We start from the raw sequence: 19,703 nt of genomic DNA, 5'->3' as shown, positions 1-19,703 counted from the left end.
TGATACCAACCAACTATGATTACAACATTCATGTTGTTGAAGAATTCATTACTTCTCAGCATGCAATGAAAGCAGTGATAAACATTTTAGGTATATATGTAAGTCCAGTTAAAGAGATACATAATAATTATTCTCAAAGCAAAAAACAGTGAAGTCCAACTATAAATGCTCATAATAATTATCATTCTCAAAGCAGTAGAGATATGGAAAAAAGCTAAATAGTAATTTAAGAAGTGATCAAAGGAGAGTACAATGTATGGTCATTATCAGTAGTATACTGAAAAAAATTTAAAGCCTTACACGATGAAGAACCAGCTCGGTAATTATCAAAAATAGTGGAAATATTCATCAGACAATGGCCATTAAATGATTCCATTCAGAACTGATGTCCATTGATGAAAACAGTATGAGGTGTGACCTCCATGGTCATGAATACATTCTTGTATTCGTTGTGTCATTTAAGAAAACTGCTTCAGGATGTCATCTTGAGGAAGTTCTTATCATGCCTCAAACATGCTGTACCAATTCACAAAGATTGCTGGCAGGAGGTTCTTATGAAGGTCTACATCTTTCCATTGCATCCCAGAGTTACTCTATGGGTAACAAATCAGGGGACTGGTCAGAGCAGTCAAGAATCTGTACTTTCAAGACATTTGTGGTGTGAAGTGCAGTTTAGTGCCTTTCATTATTCTGCTAGAATATTCCATTTGGTACCACAGTCATGAAGGGTATCACAAGAGGATTTACTATTCTCGTGACATACTGATGTGCATTCAGCCCCTTTTCAGCAGTTCCAAAACAGTCTTATTTTTGTATCTAGTATCTCCCCACAGAATGATTTTAGGAGTTGGAGAGGTACGAGTCTTGAGAATTACAGCTTCCTGTGACGTTTCACAAGGTTGTCTACAGATATGTTGGTGTTAATCTGAACACCACAAGCACAAATGAAACTAATTGTTGTGTATAAAAGTGCAAAGTGGAGAATGCATGAATTTGGCACGTAGGTGGTTCAGTGACAGCTTTACACTAGTATGCCACATATGACCACTGTAGTGATCACTCAAAACCATGAAAGTTAGGGAGCATATTGAGACACATCTTCCACTTAGGGTGGCCAGCAGTACATCATCACGTGTCAAAGCCAAACTTGTAGTATTGGTGAGCTCAATGCTCAGCCTGTCCAAGGATTTTTTTTCCAGTTACTTACTGCCTCTTTTAAATCTGATAATGATTTTCATGTGTGTAAAACTCCAAATTGCAGTAAAGTTTAGAGTCCACATTAAATTGTAGGTCTTATAAGTGGCTGGGTGAGCCAGTTTAAAAGTCTGAGGATGGCAAGGGCATTAAAATCAACCTACCGGTTGTGAGTGGTTTGGCATATATTACATCCAGCACTTCTTGGAATTCTAGTCCCAGCACACTGCACCAGTCAGTACTCCTCTCTCTCCCCCCTTCTGTAAACTGCTATCCTTCCCCTCCCCTTGCAGATATTACATCTGAGATAACAGGCCTCAAAGAGGGCAACCTGCTTTTGATTTAGCATGCCCCAAAAGTGCACTTAATCATACTGACAGTTTGTATTTTTTGCAATACCTTTTTTGTGTCTGTTTATCTGTCCTCCTCCTCTCTCAGATGGGAATAGCACACTACAAATAACTCTGAATACACTCTATTAAGGAGAGCAGATTCAAACAAATTATAATTATTTTATAAATATTTATTTTTAATTAATTCATTGTTTATTTTCTGTAATTGTGTTGTGTTTAGTGTCACAACGAAGCACAGACTATGTTTTATTTGTCTCATGCAATTTGGTTCTTAATACGTACTTGTGATTTTAAGTTAAATATTATTTTTCTTTTCATCACATGTTCTTTTCATTATGGGCCAGCTTAATCAAATATTATTTAATTATAATTTACAGAACTGGTACAAGGTGGTAAAAGTGTAGAAGCAGTTATTGAGTCCAATCGTATAAATAGGTTGTTTTTCAAATCTACTTTTTTATAACTGTAGCCAATTTTAAAGCGATTTATTTACAAGCATGATCTTAATTCTTAAAAAAGCTTGAGAGTTGTGAGATAAAAATGTCTGGATTAAAGACTGGAATATTTTGATTTAAAGGCACAAAGCCTTTAACTGTACTTATTATATAAAATGATGTATAATCACTGTGTTGAAATTTGTCTTTGGGAGATTTACTAAAGAGACACACACACACACACACACACACACACACACACACACACACACACACCAACCATCATGTGAAACTTCCTTCTTTGCAGATTAAAACTGTGTGCTGGATGGAGACTTGAACTTAGGACCTTCGCCTTCCATTGGCATGTGCTCCAGCAAACGAGCTACCCAAAGCACAACTCACGACATGGCCTCACTGTTTTACTTCTGCCAGTACCTTGTCTCCTACCGTCCTAACTTCACAGGAGTTCTCATGTGAAACAAGCGGGACTAGTACTCCTGTCTTCCAGGAGTGCTAGTTCTGCAGGGTTTGGGGTGGTAGGAGACGAGGTACTGGCAGAAGTAAAACAGTGAGGACAAGTTGTGAGTCGTGCTTTGGGTAGCTCATTTGCTGGAGCACATGCCCATGGAAGGCAAAGGTCCAGAGTTCAAATCTTGGTCTGGCATACAGTTCTAATCTGCCAGAAAGTCTTATATCAGCACACACTCCATTGCAGAGCGAAAATATCATTCTGGAAATCACCATGTGTTTCTAATATTTTCTAATATTCTTCTATTTTCGTTCTGGAGCAACATTCTATGACAGTACTTAAAAATTAGTTTTTTTCTATTTTTCAGTATGGGAGGGCTATTATTGTATGCTGCATTGTTAAAGAATTGGCAGAGATGCCTGACTACCAGAATAACACTATATATTTGGATGAAAGCCGCAAAAGTGTACTAGGACATTTTGAAATGCAAAAAAAATTACTCCGGAATGAGTCTCTACAGAAACCAAGGTGAATCAGCTATGTTTGTGTTCATTAGTATGCTTTATATTTAGAGCCCCATTGTAAGTTTTAATAATCTTCGGTGAACCTTCAGCATTCTCTCCGTGCAGCTATTTTAGAATAATATTCTGCAGTGGTAACTAATGTGAGTGCTAAAGTCATGACAATTCCATGGTTGTATGAATCTTTGAGTGAGACTTTGATATTAAAATGAGATTTGAAATGTGTAGTACTACACTACTGGCCGTTGCAATTGCTACACCACGGAGATGACGTGCTACAGACGCGAAATTTAACCGACAGAAAGAAGATGCTGTGATATGCAAATGATTAGCTTTTCAGAGCATTCACACAAGGTTGGCGCCGGTGGCGACACCTACAACGTGCTGACATGAGGAAAGTTTCCAACCAATTTCTCATACACAAACAGCAGTTGACCGGCGTTGCCTGGTGAAACGTTGTTGTGATGCCTCGTGTAAGGAGGAGAAATATGTACCATCACATTTCCGACTTTGATAAAGTTCGGATGGTAGCCTATCAGGATTGCGGCTTACCGTATCGCAACATTGCTGCTTGAATTGGTTGAGATCCAGTGACTGTTAGCAGAATATGGAATCGGTGGGTTTAGGAGGGTAATATGGAATGCTGTTCTGGATCCCAACGGCCTCGTATCATCAGCAGTAGAGATGACAGGCATCTTATCCGCATGGCTGTAACAGATTGTGCAGCCACATCTCGATCCCTGAGTCAACATATGGGGATGTTTGCAAGACAACAACCACCTGCACAAACAGTTCGATGACGTTTGCAGCAGCATGGACTATCAGCACGGAGATCATGGCTGTGGTTACCCTTGACACTGCGTCGCAGACAGGAGCGCCTGCAATGGTGTACTCAACGATGAACCTGGGTGCACAAATGGAAAAACATCATTTTTTGGATGAATCCAGGTTCTGTTTACAGCATCATGATGGTTGCATCCGTGTTTGGCGACATCGCGGTGAACGCAAATTGGAAGCGTGGATTCATCATCGCCATACTGGCGTATCACCCGGCATAATGGTATGGGGTGCCATTGGTTACACGTCTTGGTCAGCTCTTGTTCGCATTGACGGCACTTTGAACAGTGGCTCTACCCTTCATTCAATCCCTGCAAAACCCTACATTTCAGCATGATAATGCACCACTGCGTGTTGCAGGTCCTGTACGGGCCTTTCTGGATACAGAAAATGTTCGACTGCTGCCCTGACCAGCACATTCTCCAGATATCTCACCAATTGAAAACGTCTGGTCAGTGGTGGCAAAGCAACTGGCTCGTCACAATATGCCATTCACTACTCTTGATGAACTGTGGTATCGTGTTGAAGCTGCATGGGCAGCTGTACCTGTACACGCCATCCAAGCTCTATTTGACTCAATGCCCAGGCGTATCACGGCCGTTAATTACAGCCATAGGTGGTTGTTCTGGGTACTGATTTCTCAGGATCTATGCACCGAAATTGCGTGAAAATGTACTCACATGTCAGTTCTAGTATAGTATATTTGTCCAATGAATACCCGTTTATCATCTGCATTTTTTCTTGGTGTAGCAATTTTAATGGCCAGTAGTGTATTTGTACTTAGCACCTGCAACAGGTTTCGACAATAAAAGCATCATGATACTTTTATTTTTTGCATTCTAGAAATCTACTTCCTATAGTGTTTTGATTATGAGCAACAGTTTGTAAGCATGTGAAGAATATTCTTAATCTCGGAAAATATTGCATTAATGAAAGTAACAACAGTTCTTTGTATGCATTACTTGAATTTTATTTCAGATGTACCCATTCCTTCTTGTGTGCTAGAGAGATGATCTGCTGGACAGTTTTAGAAAGTTTTAGAGAAAGCTTCCTCTTCTCATATTGTTTTTTGCCTGTGACACTTGTTGCACTTGGAACACTAGTTATACTTATTTCCAATGTAACCTCATTTTATGTTGTTCACAGCCATCTCAGTGGGATGAAAATCTGTTATGAACTGTGACAAACAAGTTATTGTCAACAGGTCAGTTCAATCACACTTCAGTCTACCCGAAAAAAGTCCTGCGTACTGTAGGTTCACGCGGAAAGATTGTGAATAACAGACATTACGGAATATGCTGTGTAACGTCTGGGTTTATGAAAAATGCCTTAAATTAGATTTGATATTTTCAAACTGAGATTCCTCAGTCTTAATATTTGTGTGTGCATGACATGTATCTTGAGTTGATAAATGCAGTAAACTCTGAAAATGTAATTGTCAAGTTGCTGCTGCTTGAGAGCCACCTACCTCCGCTTCTCCAGCCTTCCATTATCTCACATGTCTCCTTCTTCTTTATGTTACTCCCTTGCAGTTTTGACACTGTTTTCGTCTTTCCCCACACCTATGAACCATAGCAACCACTCATAAATGATCAGCAGCCTCCACTATCTGCTGTATTCAATTGTATTCATGAACCAGTGGCAGCTCCGCTGGGTGGCAGAGGCTTCTCCCAGCCTTACAGCTCCACACTCACTGCCTGTAGTAAATGACCGCGAAATATTATTGTAGAATGTTTTAAATGTCTGCTGGATCTGAAAGGATCAAGTGGTTCAGGGAAGAAATGTCAGGTATAAATTGAAAAATGGTTACTGTCAGTGAAGAAGCGGTTGAGATGAAAAAGCAGAACCGTTGAACCAACTGGATGCACCATTAAATGGCGGTATGGAGCAGTCAGAGGAGAGGGCAGAATGGAGATTTAAGGAAGAACGTGAGCTGAATAAAAGGATCTGAATTGTGGAAGATGTAATAACTGTAAGCATTAGGCAGTTCCACAGTTGAAAGGTGAACTGGATGTGTTAAAGGGCAGAACTCAAAGTTTAGATGATAGGCTTGCTTTCAAGAGAGAGAGAGAGAGAGAGAGAGAGAAAGAGAGAGAGAGAGAGAGAGAGAGAGAGAGAGAGAGAGAGGAGGGAGAGAGAGAGAGAGAGAGAGAGACACTTAGAACTAAGATGAATTCTGGTGTGAAATGAAATGCCAGTTGTAAATTTACCCTGAAAAATAATTTTGGTGCCTACTTAGCATCATTAGAGAGTAAGGTGAAGATTCTTGCTAGTAAAGGTTTGAGGATAAGTGAAATAAAACTCGTGTGTTTTGATAAAGGAAAACTTAAAATTAAGTTTAGTTTGTGTGGAATCTGAATTTTGTGTGCAATATGTGGAAGAACTGAAGTGTTCACTAGATAAATTACTGAACTAGTCATGGCTAAAAGAAAAATTAGAAAATCATAGCTTTATATTTGATATTGATGGAATAATTTTCTATGATATGTAATGTGTATCAATTTACAGTGACCAGTTACATTAATGACTATAATCCCAGTATTCTATGTTCTTTTGGCAAAGATTGATAACAGGTGAGACGAGGAGGGCTGGAGTCGAAGAAAACTCCTGGCCTCAGATACCGTTAGCCCCTGACCCACACCCACCTGCATCTCTGTATCTGTACCTCCTGTTTCGCTCTTTTTATACTCGCACTCTCCTTTCCGCAATCTTCCTCTCCCTCTGCTATACCTGCAGTCTCTCCCTCTCTATCAACTCAGCCACTTCATTGTGTGCTCCATGGAACTTCCACTGCTAGCACCAGACCTGTCTTACCAGTGCCACATTCCTATTCCATCCTCTTCCTGCCTCTCCGTCCCAGCTGTAGCCATCTACGTTAATGTGTGTGACTTTCTATTTTAGTTTCATTGCATGCAGTTGAATGTGTTTTCTTCTGTATTATATAATATCTTTTTGCATAATAGAAAGAACTTGCATTATTCATGATTTATTTAGTTATTCCAGCTGATGCAGAAGTTGAATTCTGGGTCTTCATTTATTGTTGTTTTGACAGGATATTAGCTGCAATGGGAAGCAGAACGTGGTCATCACTGCTTAAGCGTCTGGAGTCAACTCTGAAGGATTTATGTGAGGAGGAACATCTAGTTACAGATTCACAGACTTTAAATGCTGTTGTGCATCTTAAATTTGCTCACATTATTACAGCATGTGCTGCAGAGGTGGGCGAACACTTACATGGCATCTACTTGGATGTTGGAGAGATTATTTTCTATGGAGAAAGGTGGGTGGCCTAGTAAATATGCTTCTTCACTTTTATATTACAGAAAAAATGCTTATGCTATAAAAAATAATTTATGAGTTACGTCTTGCATCAGTACATAAATCAATAAAACATAAAAAAAGAAATAAATATTTGGTATTCTCTGCTATTAGTCAGAATCTTACACAGACACAGATTACGCCCATGCGTATTTCGGACAGAGGCTTTCTCATCTATCCTCTCATTCTACCCTATCCTTGTATTGACACTGATGGAGTCCTGGTGCCTCTCCAAGCAGATGATGGAATGATTCTGTTTACACGGATTGTGCTCCTGCTTTTGTGATCTTTCTCAGGTGGGGTGGGGGGGCAAAAAAAAAAAAAAAAAAAAAAAAAAAAAAAGGTGAAGCGAGATATCGTCAAATACTCTTCGAAGAAGTGGTTACATTATGACAAGTTCCTGTAAGACAAAAACATCCAGTGAAATGGTGTAAGACTGTCAATTATATGTTAGACATGTGTTCGTTCCTGATATCTCCTTAGTAAGGAAGATATTTTCTTACAAGTATTTCTGCTGTTGAGAATGTGGAGCATCTGCTAATGACAGGCTGGAAGGGCTTTCTCTAGGTCCTCTACTTGTATATGTATATCCTCTCTTTTCTATGGTACCTGTGTTTGATATTTGTTGTAGCACATGCTGAAAATTGGTTGAAAACCAAGCTTTAACTGCTAAAAAATGAGTACAATTTCTTATAAAGTCAAACTGAACTGTCAACGTATGTTAGCGGTAAATCAGTCCTCCTGGGAATGGAGGTGAAATACTTGGAAATGTATCATAGAATGTTAAAAAAAAATGCACTTGATTAAAGCTTTCAACTTATTTAATTTGATAGTTAAAAGTCGTTGTTAGCCATAACTTAAAACATCTGCATCCTATCTCCTGTACTGGACGTTAATCAATTTTTGAATGATGGTGGCTGACGACAGTGATAAAACTCTGCTACATTGAAGTAAGAAGTTAGTATTATGGTTGGTATTACTGCTCACCAAGTGGTGGAAGGAGAAAACTTGTATAAAAGTTAAGTAAAAGTGCAAGCTTTCACAACCAGTGGTTCCTTCTAGCAGAAGGATTGAAGGGAAAGGAAGAGGGAATGAAGGTAAAGGACTGGTGAGTTTTAGGAAATGGGGAGAGTTCAGAAAAGGCACCCAGTACCCCAGATCAGGGGAGACTTACTGGATGGGATGAGAAAGAAAGACTAATTGTTGGGGACTGTACCAGATAAGATTTGAAAACTGTAGAACGTAAAGGTGGAAGGAAGGGGAATAAGCAAGAAAGAGATTACTGACAAAACATCGTAATGTCGCTAGGCAATGAAAAACTCGTAACTCAAATTGGTCAAATTTTACAGGAGAAACAAAAAACTAATTATTGAAATCACATGGGGACCTGATTAGTCAAATGTAGTGGTTTCTGCTACACAATATGGATCCGGTCATTGGTACATAAGACTTTTTATTATGCACTTCAAATTGTCTGCCGGTTTTTGGAGTTACAAGGTTTTCACAGTTATTTTTTTTGGCAGTAATGGAGATAAGAGGCATGTAATGAGTGCACGGTTAAGAACTGAAATGAATGAATGTTTAATTTGTTTTAAAAAATACATACTTAGCTAAACTTTGCATTATTTGTGTATTACGAAACATCTGTAAGGATACATTGTTGCAGATATAAAGTGAAATGAATAATTTCACATTGATCAAAATATTGGAATCTGAATGTTAATAAATGACAATGTGTAAAAAACATAGAAGCAATGTTGTTAGCTTTAATTAAACTTTTATTACTGTAAACAATTGTGCAGTTTATTAACATTTACTGTTGTTACTATTGCTGCTACTATCACAATCACAGTCATAGGTGGCTGTAAACAAGTTTATTTTTGGCTGCATTTTTTTTAGGCACGGACATGTTCTCTCATTACAAATGTGAGGCAGTGTGTCATAAAATGAATGCACATCCTTAGGAAGGACCAGCTTTAGTTGTTGCAAATGCATTAACTTTTCTGCACTGATCTTTAGTGGTGAACTGTAGAGAGGGGGCACTGTACATGAGCTGGATATGTGTGACATCGTTCTTGGAATGTTTCCCATGTATCGCTGAATTTCAATTTATATTCCATTTTTCCAGAGAGATCATACTTGAGACACCGGATATCAGTCACTGTTGGATCCCCAATTTTGGATCCTGGCCGAATAGACAAATACAATGAGAGTTTATCATAGGACTTGAAAAACGTGTGGTCCAAATAATTGACAACATAAAGTCTATGACTTTGTCTTGCGGTAGTACAAACTTCTACATAGCCAGCAGGAGTATAAATGTGTCTGTTTTTTAACCTCCTTTCTATGGTGGAGTGCATAGAATCACACGCCATTTGAGTGTGACCTTTCTCCAGAAATTTTTGCACTATTGTAATGCCTTTCTGATTGGCGAGATGAGCCAGTGCATTACTCATGACTGAGTTTCGACTCTGGTACGTGCATCCGTCGCTATAGAAAATAGCTTCTGAATCATTTTGGACATACGTTTCTATAAAATGCACAAGTATACTGGCAAATTCCTAAGCTGTTAGTCCACCTTCACTCTCGTGTCAAAGGTAACAATAACCATCATTACTTTTTAAATCATAAGTGGTAAAGTTGTGGACCTTTAGTTTGCTTTTATAGCACAGTGCAGATGCTTTTAGTCTGGGAGAAAGCAGAAGTGCTTGAAGGTCCACAGTGAACACTCTAGCTGGTCCTAATTTATCACTATTTTTCGCTTCCCTTGCCTCAGTTTTTCGGGCCATATGCAAAGAGTATTCATTGTCTGAGAGATTGCCTGTCTGGTGAGAACAACAAAGATCGCACTGGTCCTTTTTAGGCGAAAATAAGTTAAGATTATTTTCATCGAATAACTTGCAGAACTGTTTCTAAGCAGCTGGGATTTGTCCTCTTTTCTTGCAAAATTCCTTATATTCCCTATGTAGTTCTGATTTACTCTGCCAGTTAGGTTCCAAGTAGAGTTTTGTGGAAGAACGACGGCAGTAATGCGATTCCAGTTTCGGCAACTCTGCAAAAAAATCTGATGCTGATTGTCGTCCACCTGAAACTTTCGTCGGTCTCTCCTGCATTTGAGGCCCTTCTGCAAGTGTTCTTCCTGATGCACTAGATGGCCATTTTCTGACACTCCATTCGCCTAAGCACAAAATATTCAGAAACATAGTCTTGCAGACAGTTTTTCTCTGTCATTCTATTACAAAATTGTAATATAGTGTGTTAGAATGGTGAGATTTATTAGATTCTGAATTATTTCTGTGTCTTTTAACTGGAACGTAATAGACATGGCTTCTAACAAAAAATTTTCTTTCACCCCAAGACATATCCTGCCAGAAATGATGAAAAATTACCTGTCTCTGCTCTTCTGTAATATCCTTGCAATCCCTGTTCCGATTTAAGGAAGAATGTTTACAAGTACATCGTGGTTTCATTTCCCTCCTTCTCCTGCTCATTGTTGGTCTCTTTTTGCCAAACTCATCTTTTTGCATTCCTAAATAATCCTGTCCTCTCATACGTTTTTCTTTCTGCAAACTTTGAAGTGATTGATTTCTTTTCCTTTCGTGGCGCTGCTTAGTACTTTTTACTCCCACATCAACTTCGTCATCGTCGTCTTCCGTGCTGTTGTTACTGCTATGGTCATTTTTGTTTTTACCTGGATCATACACATCGCTACTGCCACTGGAGATATCATCCTCGCTGCTGTTTTCGAAAAGACTTTCAAACTCAGAAGTGGAATTCGCCTATGTAGTGGCTTCTTTTTCCGCATTATCTGTAGTGTAAACAATAATGTCATCAATAATATTTATATAAATATTTAAATAATTTAATCACCTCAACTTTCAAACAAGGATTTTACTTGAAGTTACCACACTATAAACTACGGCTTACCTTCATTTTGTAGGTCTACTCTTTCTTTTGGTTTAGGACAAGGAGGAACCTGACTAGAATCTTCTTCCGGTGATTTTATACGATATGACCCATTGTCGGCTTGTTTCATAAAGTGAAGAGTGAATTTACTCTTTTTACCCATAGCTGAAAACAAAGAAGTTACTGTAGAATGTATAGGATTCTGTTAAGTTCTAAAATTAAAACCTCATATGTATCGAGTGCAGTCTGCTTTACGCGTGATGAAAAACTCGTAAATTAACATTGTATTTAACGAGGTCATTATTAATTCTGTATATTAAAATTCAATACATAAATACCTAGAAATACTAACACGTACCTGTAGCAATAAAGCAGTGTTGGGTCTGTCATTCAAATAGGTTAGTATCACATCAAAACCCGTTTTAATCTCGGAGCATATGTTCGCCCTGCACACTAACAATGACGATTACCGGAGATGCGAGGTTTACAGCACAAACTACATATTGTTGGAGATGTGTGTTTTTCATTATTGCCGCTAGATGGCGACAGCGTACAACTCAAAGAAGGTAGGTTTCAACAGGCTATGTGGCATAATTGTCTACATTTGGTAATGGAGTTATGTGGATTTCATTGTCAGATGGAGTTATGAGGTTTTCATTACCTAGCGACGATAAGTTAATAAGTGTGGAAAGCTCTGTATGTGGAGGGTGGGGAAAAATAGACAGGTCAGAAAATGAAAGATATGGGAAACTAAAAGTGCTTGAAGAAAGGAATAGTTATTGAGAAGAAATGCTGAGACGGAAGAAATTAATGTAAATTAAGGCCAGATGGGTGATGAGAACCAAGGACGTGACTGTTTGTAAGTCCAATTCCCACCTGCCGAGCTCTGAGGGGAAGAATCCAGATGGCACAAGTGAATCAGGCACTGAAGTGACAAATTGTCAAGTTGTACAGCATGCTCTGCAACAGGATGTTGTGTGTTGCCAGTATATGCCCTCTGGACATATTCTATGTTATGAGGTGACCAGATGGGCATAACAACAGAATGGGTACACTGGCATTCCAACACAGGTATGCTACAAAGGTAGGGGCTGTACTGGACCACTCTCGGTGTGTGCTGCATGTTTCTTTCACTGAATTCACAGCAGGCGCAGAGCATTGTACTTCCATTGTGCTGGACTTGCCCCTGCAATTGAACCATTCTTGCTCAGATTTCTGTTCATTATGTGATGAGAGCTGTATCAGCTATTTCTTTGCAGCTGGTCACGCTTGCAGTTCGTCAGGACACTTCGTAGTTGTTTGTGAAAAATGTCGGCGAGCTGTGTTACTGGGCAGCGCACTTGAGTCCTCAGGTATGTCGGCAGGCCAACAGCCACAACATATTGTGGTAGACTTGGAGGTAGTCGGGTGTGGACTAAGGCCTTGTTTAGTCTAATTAATTTGTATTCTTATCATCGTCTGGGGTGCCCCCCCTCTCCCTCCCTCCCGCCTTACAGCTTTCTCAGTGCCGAATAGTACCTTATAGTGGGCAGCAGATTCTCTTGCAGAGAAAACTACCAGTTGTGGTCAAATACAAAAATGTGGAATCCCAACTCTTGCTTATATTTGTAAATTCATAGTTGCCAGAAAATATTTTCAGGCTAGTGTATTCAATTTTTGGATTTGAAGTAGTCAGTAGGATTAACCTGGTCTTTAAGATGCAGTTTGAGAACTTGGGAGCACTGCTGCTGTTGTTCGATCAGCTTTTTGGTAAGGATGTGGGTAGGGCCATCAGTTTTGAGGCCCACATTACATTGAAACTATCTGTGGTTTGTTAGTTCTGTCGAGCCAGATGTCAAAATCACAAAGTAATGTCACCAGTTTCGTCAAGCCAGAGGACCACGTCATAATCATTATACAGAATACCAGTGGCAATGTTACACTTTGTGGTGATTTTAAGCACATGATCAATGTACGTAATGGAATAGAAGTTTATCCCATACTGTGTCCCAAAGAGTTGTCAGCTAAGTTGGCCTGTGGTCAGTATATTTCCAAAATTGATCTCCAAGATTTTTGCTTCCAGTTGCCGTTGGAACTGAGTCTCAATGGATTTGAGTACAAACTACTCTTTTTGGGATGCACCACTGTAACTGGTTGCCATATGGGGTAGCTTCAGCTCCAAAAATATTCCAATGTTTTCTTGATCGACTTATCAGTGGTATTTCCTGCTGTACCAACTATTTGAATGACGTTTTGTTTTCAGGCTTAACAAGATAACAGCATTTGCACAATTTGCACTCAGTCTGTCAGCCACTTTTACACAGTGGACCAGAATGAAAGCCTGAGAAATGAAGTTTTTTTGCTCCTACAGAGCAGTGCTACTTACGGCATTTGTTAAATAAGGATGGTACAATACCAATGGCAGAGCATGCTGCAGCAATCAACAAAATGCCAGTTCCTAAGAATATTAGGGAGTTGCAGTCCTTTCAATGGAAGGTAAATTACTATGCAAAGTTTGTTCCTCTGGCTGCTCATCTTTGTCATTCTTTGAATCGGCTTTGTAGGAAAGGAGTGAATTTGAGTGGTTAGAGGCATGTTAATTAGTATTCCAGAAATTGAAGCAACACCACTACTTAGTTCCCATGTTTGGCTACATTCAACCCTGGTAAGGCTTTGACTTTGGCTGCTGATGCATCCCAATATGACATTGGCGCTGTTCTCTCTTCCAGGAATCCTGATGACTTGGAGCAGCCTGTTATGTTTGCCTCAAGGTTTCAGCAGCTGCGCAGATTGAGGAGGCACTTGTGATCATATATGGTGTAAAAAAGTCTTGTGTGTTCCTGTATGGCACTTAATTTTCACATGTGTACAGATCATAATCCGCGTATTTTGCTGCTTGGTCCCCAGTCATAGCTCATGGACAGAACAGCACAGCACTGACTTTCTTTCTGAGTATTTATTCTTATGGCATTCACTACTGGCCCATCTCCCAGCATGCGTTTGTGGACACTATGTCTTATTTACCTGTGGGTCCTGACACTGACTTCGACAAGCAGAGAGCAATTAGTTTAGTGCAGGACCAAAACTTTCAGGATATCTTAAACGAATTTCTGTTGACTACAGGAGAAGTTACAGCAGCTACGAGTGAGGATCTGCTCCTGAGCAAGGATGGCTGGAACCTTTGCCTGTGGGCTCAGACCCAACTCTCTGGATGTATTTCAAACTTCACGAAAGGCTCGGCATTGTCTGTGGTGTCCTACTGCTAGCTACAAAAGATCAGATTTGTCACGGTCCTATTCCATTGTCGTTGCAACAACACATTTTGCAGATGTTACATGCATACCATTGGGGGATGTCCCAAATGAAAGTATTGGCCTAGTGACATGTCTGTTGGCCAGCAATTAATTCTGCCACTGAGCATGCAGTGCAAAGCTATACAGCATGTGGTCACAACCATGTTGCGAGATTGTCCTCCATGACATTGCAACATACATTTTGGTCCGTGGCTGCCATTTTGTGCACTCTGGTCTCAGACAATGGTCATCAGTTTTTGTTTGAAGAATTTCGAGCACTCTGCTATGGAAATTGTATTAAGCACCTACCCACATCACCATTCCATTTAGCATTTAATGAAGAGGTCATGTGATTGGTCAGGACATTCGAATTGCAACTGAAGAAAATAGTGTTGGAGATCATTAGAGAGCATGCCCTGTCCAGTTTTTTGACGTCTTACCAAGCAGCTCTAATCAGCAGGTGCAGTCCAGCTGAGGCCATCAGGCTGGTGGTCTCTTTGACCCTCTGCGCATGACGTTGTGTGTCTCTGGCCCGAGAGCTGTGCCACGGTATTAGCAAGGTTCTGCCATTTGCGCACACACATTTAGGGGGACACCAGTGTGGATGCAATGCAACTGTATATTGTGACAGTGGGTCAGCACTGATTGACATGCTATGCTAACCAGCAACGCCCACGTCACATTGAGTTACAGGCACCAGATCCCAGTTATTCAGATGGCATACACTCAGGCATGAGAGACAGATAACCCCTCGCTTCAAGCACTGAGCAGTGCTTGCCGACATTCCCATTGCATATGCCTTGATAGCCCTGTAATTTGCATTTTCATTCTGTGAAACCCCCACCCTGGTGAACTGTTAGCCAGAAGGGTGTCTGATAGAAGTGGAGCTCTTCCCTCCATCATTGCAGCAGCTAGCAGAGGTTGACCCTCCCTGCCCCTCCATCCCTGCCCACCCTCATCGCTTCTCGACTACCAGCCTCAGGTGGAGTATCAGTCTGTCACCACCTCCAGCACGACCCTTGACTTCGCTCCAGTGAGTGCCCGTACAGAACACCTGGCACAGATAACTGTCGCACCTTGTCACTTGACTTCCTGACTCCAGCAGAGACCTGGGCATGTGCCTCTTAAAAGGTGGAGGTATTTGCTATCTCCACCAGACACAGGTATGTGAGATGAGGAGTTTAAGCTGTGAAGCTGTGATAGTTGGAGCGATCTGCAGCTCTGCCTTGAGCAGTGTAAATATTGCATATGTTGGCCAGTGGCTGTGGAATTTAATTTCCCCTTTTCTGTTACTTAATGTCCAGAGTCTGTCACAGGTAGCACTAGCTTGATCCATTTTTACTCAGTGTATGCTCGCTTGCTTTTATATGTTGCCATTTCTCTATACTGTTGCACTGACTTACTTTTGTGTTTGTCCTTGGCTGCACTTTTGGAGTCTCTCCCTGCTGTTTAGCTTGACACTTGGGGCTTGTCCATCCAGCATTTAATGTTGGTACTCTGCACTCGTTCTGGGGATTTACGAACTACTTCTGTCTTGCTGTGCAAGACATAACATCTGCTTCACCATTTATTCTTCCTACTCACTACTTCTGAATAAATTCTTTATTTATTGTACATAGCACTACAGAGAGCTATGTCAATTAAGCAGAATCAAAGAATGGAAAATCCAGGATGGAATGTAACAGTATTATGAAAAGGACACCTGCTACCCACCATATGGTGGAGATGCTGTGTCGGAGATAGGAACAACAAAAAGACTGTTACAAAATGAGTTTTCGACCAAAAAGGCCTTTGTCGGAAATAGATTGACGAAGCTGATTTTGTGCCAGTCTTTTTGTTGTGCCTATTTGCGACTTAGCATATCTGCTATGTTGTGTGTAGCTACTATCCTTTTCATAATATTGTTTCAATTTAGCAAAAACCCTTCTTTTGCCTTTCACAAAAGGAAGTTGCAGGCTGAAATGATATGAGCTTCTAAGTAGTTCATCTGTGTGTTTGTGTTATTCAGATGGACCCAAGAAATTTTACAGAATGGTGAGCATTTATGTCAATTTGTGATACCAGTAGCTAATGTTTGTTTGTTCAAAGTTGTGTATTACAGAGTGTTTCAAAAAGATTCGTCCAGCTTCCCAGTAGTATATCTTGTACATGATTGATGGTAGAAATGTGGGGCGAATTTTAACTTTGGCATAGGACTACAAAGATTTTATTTTCAAAAGAACCATATGTTTTTGCAGCGGTATGTCTCGTACGTGCATCCACATACTACCTCTGGGTAATTTTTACAATTACATTCAGCATCAGAGTTTTCATTTATCTTTCACAAATGTTCCGTGTGCCCTCCATTGAACACACAACAAACATTAAGGTGGTAGTTAAATTTCCCCTTTACTTTTTCAAGCAGTTGTGAAGCTACGTGTTGACTGAAGTTGCTGTGTGACATCACAGTTCCAACGTCCCAAAGTTGTTGGAAGGAGAGGCACCTAGATGGAAGCTTTCACAAAACACCAAAAAAATAAAAAAGTGTGTCATATGGTATGATACCAGGTGACTTTGGAGGCCAGGGTGCAATATAGAATTCGCACACACCCTGTAACTAAACCAGCACTGAGGCTGTTTCTTGTTAAGATCTGCTCTTACCTGCAAGTGCCAGTGTAGTGGTGCTTGGTCCTGTTGAAAAATAAAATTTGTGGCATGTTCTTGCAGTTGTCAAAAACTCACATCTCAGACATATGTAGGTGCCTCACTCCTTTAATCTACTTTTCTGCAAAAAGAACACGCCACAAATCTTCTTGGGAAAATTTACAAAACACCAGAAATTTTGGAAATGGTCTCTTGTGCTCAACTGTGGTATGTAGCTGCTGTGTTTCTTACGTTGTGGCAGATCACTTTTCCACTGAAGTAGATCATAGCATCATCACTGAACATTGGATGTGAAAGGAAACTGTGTTATGATTCATCTCCCTGCTCAGAAGAATTCGCATAACTCTACAGATTCTTGTTCCATCACTGTCATGATGGGCTTGTAGCAATTGAATCCCGTTTGGGCTGAGTCACAGTCATCACTGCAAAATGCACATCAGACACATGAAGAGGAATGGCTAACTCTCAACTGGCTTGATGAATAGAATTTTGTGAACTATGGGCAAAACCCCATGGATTGCGCTCTTCACCTTAAATGAGCACACAGAAGTGAGATATGCTATTTCCGTTACACAAACAACCAGAGTCTTGAAACTGCTAGGGCTGTTGTCAAATGCTTTGAGGTGCAGGCCTTACTATGATGTATTCTTTGCTGAAATCACATTGCACAGTGGTAACTGACTTGCACCTATTGAAATGGGCAATGCAAGACGCCTTTCATTACTGTGTTATCACCATCTTGTCTCAATGCACAGTGAGTAATGAGCATGCTAGATGCACTGAGATAACCTCATCTGGCAACCATATGGACTGGCAACCACATAAACTGGCAACTTACAACTGGTACCAAGGCTAACTGTTAGTTTTGGAGCATAAGTTAAAATTTAATAATAGATATGATTCTTGGAAAGCAATAAGGATCATTATTTTTGTGTGTGTGTGTGTGTGTGTGTGTGTGTGTGTGTGTGTGTGTGTGTGTGTGTGTGTGTGTTGGTAGGGTCTTTCTTCGTTTCTTCTTGTAGCAAAATATAATGATTTTTGAACTGTTATTGAAAATAAAGAAGTACTAAAATGCAATGATAGTGGAAAGCAGATTTTGGTGATGCTCTGCCACTATCCTTTTCTGCGTTTCTTTGTAAAGGATTGCCCCATCTGAGTCTTAAGGAAATCAGATGGGGTTATTCTTTGACATACTATAGAAATGTATGCAAAAATATAACAGAGAATATGTCGACTTCAACAGCAAGTAATGTAAAGGTTTTATTAGAGAAAAGAGTTCACCAAGAAATCTCAAATACAGGTTGTCCATAATTAAAGTTCCAGTTTCAAAACACTGTAGAAAGAGAACCACTGCTCAAAATAATGTCAAATTTGAATAGCATATTATTGAGACAGGGTGAAAAGTCATGGAACAAAAATTAAATGCAAGTTTTACAAATAAATGGCTCTTAAGCGCCTTAATTGATACGGGGTCAGCAATAAATGACAGATGATTTGCAATATGATGGCTATGGTTTGAGTTGCACGTTACACCATCTGTACTGTTCAGTGTGCATGGATGTACAAGTTCGGCAGTCAACAGTTTGTGTCACTGTTAGTTAGATAAGCACATCCACCACGGCTAGGTCATACCACATTGGATGTGAAAAATTGGTTTTTCATTGTCCTGAGGCCATAAACTGCATAAAAAGTAAAAGCCATTGATTTTTATTTGTCTTGAAGCAAAAAGCCACAGAAAAAGCAAAATGACTTTGGTTTTTAATTGTTCAAGGGCCAAAAACTGCACAAAAATCAAAATGACATTGATTTCAAATTGCCCTGAGACTGATGCAGGATGTATTCAATATGCTGCCTACCTTTTCCTGCCACAAATTGAAATCAAGGTACAGCATGTTCAACAACAGCTCAGAGTATCTCGGGAGTCATGTTCAGAATCTGTTGTGCAGTGTGTACCCTCAGGTCAGCTGTATTTGTAATTGGGGCACTTCACAGCCAGGAGTCACACAGATTAAGATCACATGATCTGGACGACTGAGCTGTAGCGAAATTCTGGCTGACAATTCTAGCATTTCCAAAATACCTCTGCAGCAGCCACTTCACTGCCTGTGCGATGTGTGGAGGAGCACCATATTGCATAAAAATGATCCTACCCACACATCCATGCTGTTGAAGGATTGGAATGACATTGGTGCGCAAAAGACTGTCATAGCATTTACCAGTGATGGTACAGGTATCAGGATATGCATGACTCATTTCGAAAAAATACCTCTCTTCAATAAATGATGCTGTCAATCCACACCATGCAGTTATTGCAGAATGAAGTGGTACTGGTTGATGTGCATGCGGTTTTTCCAGTGCCCACATTCTGCAGTTCTGCTTATGGATGTGTCCTTGGAAATGGGCTTCACCTGCCCACAGAATGTCCCATGGCCATTCATTTTTCACTTTCATGCGACGAAGAAATTCTAGAGCAAATATTTTTCAAAAATGGTTCAAATGGCTCTGAGCACTATGGGACTTAACATCTATGGTCATCAGTCCCCTAGAACTTAGAACTACTTAAACCTAACTAACCTAAGGACACCACACACATCCATGCCCGAGGCAGGATTCGAACCTGCGACCGTAACAGTCGCGCAGTTCCGGACTGAGCGCCTAGAACTGCGAGACCACCGCGGCCGGCAGCAAATATTTTTCTTGCTGGCAAGTCAGCAGGGAGGAAGTCCTGAATATGTGTAATTTTGTGTGGCTAATAA

General features: G+C 40.2%; 1 protein-coding gene across 1 annotated transcript in view; it reads left to right on the top strand.

The window, feature by feature from the left end:
* LOC124594989 (serine/threonine-protein kinase ATR) overlaps positions 1-19,703 on the top strand; it is a 353,179-nt gene that overhangs the window by 92,791 nt on the left and 240,685 nt on the right. Inside the window, exons 9-10 of the mRNA XM_047133527.1 lie at positions 2,818-2,978; positions 6,861-7,088. Of these exons, the coding sequence (XP_046989483.1) occupies positions 2,818-2,978; positions 6,861-7,088 (389 nt within the window). The remainder of the gene's footprint in view (positions 1-2,817; positions 2,979-6,860; positions 7,089-19,703) is intronic.

The sequence above is a fragment of the Schistocerca americana genome, chromosome 2 (assembly GCF_021461395.2).
Source record: "Schistocerca americana isolate TAMUIC-IGC-003095 chromosome 2, iqSchAmer2.1, whole genome shotgun sequence".
Lineage (NCBI taxonomy): Eukaryota > Metazoa > Arthropoda > Insecta > Orthoptera > Acrididae > Schistocerca > Schistocerca americana.
Note: the sequence above shows the minus strand (reverse complement) of the source record. Positions and strands in the feature narration are given on the sequence as shown.